Genomic DNA, 7,720 nt, shown 5'->3' with positions numbered 1-7,720 from the left:
TACTGCTATGCTCAGTTCACCTTTAAGCTTGTTTATTTTTAACTGCCCACAAATATCATCAGAAAGCCTAATTTTTCAATCTGTAGAAATGTAGCATTTGTAATCTTGCTCTGTTTAATGTCAAATTATCATTGAAATTTGATTTACCTTGTTTTCCTTTTGTTTTTTGTGATAACACCTGGTCATTGTCCTTTCACCTTTGCTTAGCTAGTAAGCAGTGAGAGACAGCTGGTGTGAATTAATGGAGGTGATACTGTACACTCTGAATTTTCTTCTAAACCTTATTATAGTTTCGACTGAAGTGAAAGCCAATATAGACTTCATAATAAATAATTACTTTTTTGTCAGGTCAATGTCCCCTTCATAAAGATGAAAATTGCATTCTGTGTTTCAGATGTGAGAGGTCCACTCACACACAGGATATCATGTGGAAAATCACATCATGGACATGCAATATGGAACACCAAATTTTGTGTTGTCACGGATGGCCAATTGCTATTGCTGGATAAAGAAGAGGTATGTGGAAACTTACTTATTTAAAGAAAAGGATGATGTGATATTGTGAATGTAACAATACAATCCCTATAGTGTGGGAACAGGCCATTTGGCCCAACAAGTCCACACTGACCCTCTGAAGAGTGTCCCACCCAGACCCATTTCCTTACCCTATTACTTTACATTTCCCCTGACTAATACACCCAACCTACACAATCCTGGACACTATGGGCAATTTAGCATTGCTAAATCATCTAATCTGCAACCTTTGGACTGTGGGAGGAAAATGGAGCACCCAGAGGAAATCCTCACAGACAGAGGGAGAATGTGCAAACTCCACACAGAGGGTTGCCCAAGGCTGCATTCGAACTGGGGCCTCTGGTGCTGTGAGGCAGCAGTGCTAACCACTGAGCCACCATGCAGCCCTCTTTCTATCAACTCCGCTTTGGTCTTTTGGCCTTCTTATATGAAGACAGATGTTATGGTGACAGCAGGAGTGCAGCAAAGGTTTACCAGACAGATTCCTGGAATGGCAGGACTGATATAGGGAGAGAGACTGGATTGGTTGGGATTATATTCACTAGAGTTTAGAAGAATGAGAGATGATCTCATAGAAGACTATAACATTCAAATAGGAATAGACATGGTGAACACAGAAAAGATATTCCTATGACTAGGGAATCCAGAACCATGGGTCGCAGTCTCCTCCATCGCCAGAACATAACAACACGACGGTTGGAGGAAGAGTGCCTCATCTTCCGCCTGGGAACCTTCCAACCACAAGGGATGAACTCAGATTTCTCCAGTTTCCTCATTTCCCCTCCCCCCACCTTGTCTCAGTCGATTCCCTCGAACTCAGCACCGCCCTCCTAACCTGCAATTTTCTTCCTGCCCTCTCCGCCCCCACCACACTCCGGCCTATCACCCTCACCTTGACCTCCTTCCACCTATCACATCTCCATCGCCCCTTCCCCAAGTCCCTCCTCCCTACCCTTTATCTTAGCCTGCTGGACACACTTTCCTCATTCCTGATGAAGGGCTTGTGCTCGAAACTTCGAATTTCCTGTTCCTTGGATGCTGCCTGACCTGCTGCGCTTTAACCAGCAACACATTTTCAGCTCTGATATCCAGCATCTGCAGACCTCACTTTTTACTTAAGGATACAGGGTAGGCCATTTAGGACTGAGACGAGGTGAAACTTCTTTGTCCAAAGTATGATCAGCCTGCGAAATTCTCTGCCACAGGAAACGGTTGAAATGAAAACATTGACTATTTTCAAGAAGCATTTAGATATAGTTTATGGGACTATAGTGATCAAAGGGTACAGGGAAGTGGGGTCAGGGTATTGAATTTGATGATCAGCTGTGATTATATTGAATGGCAGAGCATAGGGCTAAATGGCCTACTCTTCTTATTTTCTGTGTGTTTTTTAATATTCTTTTTTTAAAAAGACCACCCCTCTTATTTTCCTATACTTTTGATATGGACTGAAATGGGAAAAGGATTTTTTTTAAAGCAAAGGATTGTGGAAAGGAATACTGTACTTTTAAAAAAAAATTTATAAAGTCATTTCAAATCATGTGTACATTGCTGCTTGTTAAAACAGCCACGGAGAATGTGTATCTGTATGCATGTATGTACATCCATCTGTAGGATGTGTATAAAATGAGTTTTGGCCGGCAACAAGTAGTCGGTTTGTTTTGTGGAGTCCTGACATGTTGTATCTGACCAAGGCTGTCAGTCTAACAACAATGTGATAGGTTCCTGGGGAGCTGAAAGTCTTGTGGCATGAGTGATACTTGCAGAAGTCTTTGCACCTCTGAAAGGGGTAAAATAGCTAAAGTGTGAAGAAAGCCAGTTTATTATCATTCACCAACTTCTGTTAGCTGTGGTTTTAAACAGTAACTATGAGACTTCACAGTTGGTATTCTAATCACCTGTGCTTCCTTAGAGAAGAGTACTTTGAAGAACAATTAGTCCTGGAAAGCAAAAGGATCATCTCAGTGAATCCTGTGAACTGGGGCCAATGAATTACTTTCTCAGTTTTGCCTCTTCACCTGTAGTTCGTGTCTTTTTCTCGTGGGCACGTGTGTGTGTGTATGTGTGTTAGTTATATAGGAAAGTTACAGTTTAACAAGTATAATTATGTGTCAACACTTCATGGTTGTTTACTGTAGATAGGTTATATTTATCTTTACTAAAAAACTGGCCTTATTTTCTATTGGCCTTTGTCTATCTGACAGGATGATTGGGGACTTAATATACTTTGAACGTTTTGACGTTTGTGATGATTCTGGGAGTAGTGGGGCTTGGTTTTGAGTATGCTACCCCAGTGAGGTGAGTGCTTCAAATAGTAAACTGAGCATTCTGCAGGTCAGGGGTTTCCAGACACCATCGTTATTCTCAGCTGAATTAGTTGATCTTAGTGAGAACATGGGTTGGCTTGCAATGATTTTTTTGTCCTCAGGTCAATGAGATAAATCATTCTTCCTGTAATCCTTCTTGAAAATTATACATATATTGATGTTGCAAGAGAATAAATGTTCTGAGTTTTGCTGCTATACTCAGACAAAATGCAAGACCTATTTGACCTCTTTCGTATTATTACTTCCTATTCTAAGACTTGCTGCACAACTTGCACATGCTTACTTGTTAAATAGCTGAATCTGACAGTGAGCAATGACTGTGAATGAAGGAGAACCACTGAAAAGCTGCTGAGCAGAGTATTTGGATTTGAAAGTTGCAATTTGTCATGGACCTCAGACCTTAGAAGGGGTAGTTGAGCCCAGATCTCTGGAAAGCCTGCAAGCAAAGAGAGATCTCTTCCTTCTTCATTCTGAGTGGAAAAGAGTATTTGTCTCTGGAAACAATGCTTAACTCGAGTGAACACCTAAGTTCAACTGACCAGCTATTGAATTGAGGGTCTGCTATTGCTCTGCAGTTGAAAACTTTTCATATAATTGTCAAAGGTCAAACAACTATGTGGGGAAAGTCAGTTAATTCTCCTCTTGGCTTGGACTCTTCATCTACAGAATTTGTTTTTTTTTGTCTATGCTTGTGATATTTTTGCAGAGCTGTCTGTCCTATTTATGAACTAATATGTACATATTTGAGGAGATATAGTTTCAGTTTGCAACGCAATGGTTAATAATCTGTTTTGCTGCTTGTTAAATGATAAAATTGGTAAAGCCTAGCGTGAGTTTCTTTGATTCTAGATAGCAGTCAAAGTGAGGCAATTTAACTGATTTGAGAATTCATTTATTCATTTATGCATGATGACAGCTTGTAGAGTAGTGGAGTTTGATTACCCGTCCATTCCTTCCACCAGGGTCACAGTGTATTTCTGGCCAAACTCCCAGCTTCCATCCTGTATAAATTTGGCATCCAGACAGTCCACATCTCGACTCTCAGCAAGTCTAAGTAATTAATCACTCCTGTATTCACTGACCTTCACTGCATCCTGGTTAAAAAACATTTTTTTTTATTTGAGAAGTTCTCCGCCTTGTTTGCAAACCCTTTCATGGCCTTTATCCCTCGGTCTTTGCAACCTCCTCTGGTATTATGAATCTCTATCCTGTACACATTCCGTTGATTTTAGCTGTTTATATATCCCCTAATTGCAATGTTACTGGCTGTCCTAAACATCTCTGCCTCTCTACTTATCTTTCCTCCTTTTAAAATCCTCTTCTTCTTTTAAGTTTTCTTTAATCAAGTTTTTGTTCTTCTCTGTTAGCCTTTCTGTATGGTGTCAGATTTTATTTTGACTTCTTTCTTGAACAACACTTTGCGATGCTTTATTATGGTAAATATTTTAAATGAATGCATATTTTAAAATAACATGCTGTTTGTTGTACATTTTAGATAGATAGTATTATGACTCCTATTTTAAGCAGGAGAATCAAAGTTTCGAGCCCAAAACGTCGGTTCTCATGCTCCTCGGATGTTGCCTGACCTGCTGTGCTTTCCCAGCACCACACTTTCTCCTCTTAATTTAAGCAACCAATAATGCTTAATTTTTATCTTTTATTTTGAATTTCTGAATTTTTGTTCAGGAAATACACTGTGCACTTACTTTTGTTTACTTGCCAAATGGATCATTTACAAGCAAAATAGCATCCCCAGTGGCATTGATTTTGAATATTAGCTTGTCTAAATTAACATGATTAAATTTTGTAAAATGGCTAATTTGAGTAGTGTCAAAAAATGCTAGATTTGTGGCACAAACGTTTGATTGTCTTTTGTTGGAAGTATTTTGCATGAAATTAGAAGCATTGTTCTGAACTGAAACAGGTCATTCAAGTTGGTGCCAGTAATTATGCTTCACATATGTATCGTCCCACCCCTCGCTATTCCCTGAATACATAACATGTGCGAGAGTGTATTGTTGGAAAATCATTCCTGATAAAGGGCTCCGGCCCGAAACGTTGATTCGTCTGCTCGAATGCTGCCTGACCTGCTGTGCTTTTTCAGCAACATGCTCTTGACTCTGATCTCCAGCATCTGCAGACCTCACTTTCTCCTACATAACATGCTGTTTGAATCAGTGACTGCTTATGGAGTGAGTTATGTATTCTAACCACTATCTTGATAAAGATATTTCTCCAGAACTCCTGATTAGATTTATTAATGATAGGTGCCATAATTATCAGACTAAATTTTGGCCCAGAGTGATAATACCTTTGTCTGTCCTTACTTTTGTTGAAGAAAATGTAATTCAGACTTTGGTTGATAATTGACCAGATGACAAAACAAGCTCTGGGACTTTAAGGTGTTTATTAAATGACTAAACACAATGCATTTTCCAGCAACTTGAACTAGCATTCCCTTTTTTATTTTTTATAACACAACTGAAAGTGCACCACTAGGTTTAATTTGTATTGCCATTCAAGACATTCTGTTCCCCTGGGACACGCCCAGAGTAGTTAATTATATGCGAAGCATTTATTTCTGTACATTTCCCTTTTGAGACCAGGAACTACTATATCTCAGAAATTTTAATTTTATGTCTGCATGATGACATAGATTGGGACATAGTTAACAGAGCTGCACCACCACTTTAACAGTGGTATTAGTACAATAGAGAGGGATGCCCCTAGGTCAGGAAATCAGGATGTAGAAGTGAATTAGATAGAGATGAGAAATAGTGAAGGTAGGAAATTACTTGGGGTGTGGGTGTGGGTGGCATAGTATACGTGCCCATTACAGAAACCACATGATGGATGGAGTATGAAGGAAGAAATAATAAAAACTTTTCAGAAAGGTATCGTGACAGTCTTAATGATCTTAATCTACATACATGTTGGGAAAAATCAGATGGGAGCAGGAGCAGGCCTTTCAGTCCTTTGAGCCTGCTACATCATTCAATATTATTGTGGCAGATCATTCAACTCTGTATCATGTTCCAACTTTCTCCCTGATCTCTTTGATTCTGTTAACCCTAACATCTAAGTCCTTCTTGAAAACATTTCAATGTTTTGGCCTCAACTGCTTTCTCTGGTAGAGAATTCTAGAGTCATACAGCATGGAAATAGACCCTTCAGTCTAACCAGTCCATGCTGAACATAATCCCAAACTAAACTAGTCCCACCAGTCTGCTGCAGGCCCATTTCCCTCTAAATCTTTCCTATTCATGTACTTATCCAAATGGTCTTTTAAATGTTATAATTGTACCCATATTCAACACTTCCTCAAGAAGTTCATTTCACACATGAGCCACCCACTGTTTAAAAAAAACCCTTAGGCTTGTTTCTTGCCCAAATGATCTACACTGTATTTTTAAACCGTAACCCCTAGTTCTGGACTCCCCAGTCGTGGGATTATCTTCCATATATTTGCCTCTTAGAATTTTATAGATTTCTATGGGATCCTCTTTCTAAACTCCAGAGAACATAGTCCTAATTGGTCCAGTCTCTTCATATGTCAGTCTTGTTATTCCAGTAATCCACCTGGAATAAATTGCACTTCCTCCATAGCCAGACATTCTTCAGTAGATGAAGAGACTAAAGCTGCATGTGATAATTCAGGTGTTGTCTCACCAAGGCCCGGTACAACTGCAACAAGATGTCCAACTCCTTAATCGAATCCTCTCTGTCTATGAAGTCCAATATGCCATTTGTCACCTTCAGTGCCTATTGCGCCAGCATGTTTACTTTTACAAAGATAAGGTGCACATCGATAATCTAAGTCTAATTGCATCGTCCCTTTCCAAATCTGTCACCCTCCACCTTCTCCAAACTTTCATTTCCCCAGCCCCCAACACATCAACTTCACCATGGACATTCAGTCTTTCTAAACTTGTATCCTCCCATGCGGAGGGCCAAAAAGCCCTCTGTTTCTTCTTCTTCTTCCACAGTCCCAACAAGTCCCCCTCCACCAACAGACTCATATGCTTGGTAGAACTGATCCTCACCCTCAGCAATCTTTCCTTTGACTCCTCCATTTCCTACAAACCAGAGGGGTGGCTATGGGCACATGCATGGGTCTGTACGTAGGATACGAGGAATAATCCCTCTTCCGCAGCTACACTGGCATCATCCATCACCTCTTCAGTATATTGATGACTGTATTGACGCTGTCTCCCACAAGGAGCTCGAATACATCATCAACTTCAACACTTTGCATCATCTCTGACACCTCCCTCCCATTCCTGGACCTCTGTCTCCATCTTGTAACCGACTTAGCACTGATATCCATTTTAAACTCACTGACTCCCACTGGTACCTCAACTACACTTCCGCTCATCCACCCTGCTGCAAAAATGCAATCCCATATTCCCAATTTCAAACACATCTGTTGCCAAGATTAGGGATTCCACTTCAAGGTATCCCAGATGTCTTCCTACTTCCAGAACCAAAATTCCGCCTTTCCCATGATTAATAATGCCCTCAACTGCATCTCCTTCATTTCCTGCCCCCTTTGTCCTCAGTTCTTCTCCCCCAACAACAAAAAGGATAGAGTTCCCTGGTCCTTGCATACCACCTCACCAATTTCCAAATCTAGTACACCATCCTCCACCATTTTCACCACCTGCAATCAGACCCACCATCAAAATGATATTTCCTTCCCTACTGCTATCTGCTTTCCATAGGCACCATTCACTCTGTGACTCCCTCGTCAGTTCCACACTCCCCATCAACTTCTCCTCCACATCTGACACCTTTCCCTGCAACTGCAGGAAGTGCAACACTTACCCCTACACCTTCTCTTTCACCTCCATCTAAGGCCC

General features: G+C 40.5%; 1 protein-coding gene across 1 annotated transcript in view; it reads left to right on the top strand.

Moving 5' to 3' along the window:
- The first annotated feature begins 369 nt into the window (after nucleotides 1-369).
- si:dkeyp-72a4.1 (uncharacterized protein LOC100148058 homolog) overlaps nucleotides 370-7,720 on the top strand; it is a 255,329-nt gene continuing 247,978 nt past the window's right edge. Inside the window, exon 1 of the mRNA XM_060841219.1 lies at nucleotides 370-516. Coding sequence (XP_060697202.1) covers nucleotides 370-516 — 147 coding nt within the window. The remainder of the gene's footprint in view (nucleotides 517-7,720) is intronic.

The sequence above is a fragment of the Hemiscyllium ocellatum genome, chromosome 21 (genome assembly GCF_020745735.1).
Source record: "Hemiscyllium ocellatum isolate sHemOce1 chromosome 21, sHemOce1.pat.X.cur, whole genome shotgun sequence".
Taxonomy (NCBI): Eukaryota; Metazoa; Chordata; class Chondrichthyes; order Orectolobiformes; family Hemiscylliidae; genus Hemiscyllium; species Hemiscyllium ocellatum.
The sequence above is the reverse complement of the archived record's forward strand: the minus strand, read 5'-3'. Positions and strand labels throughout refer to the sequence as shown.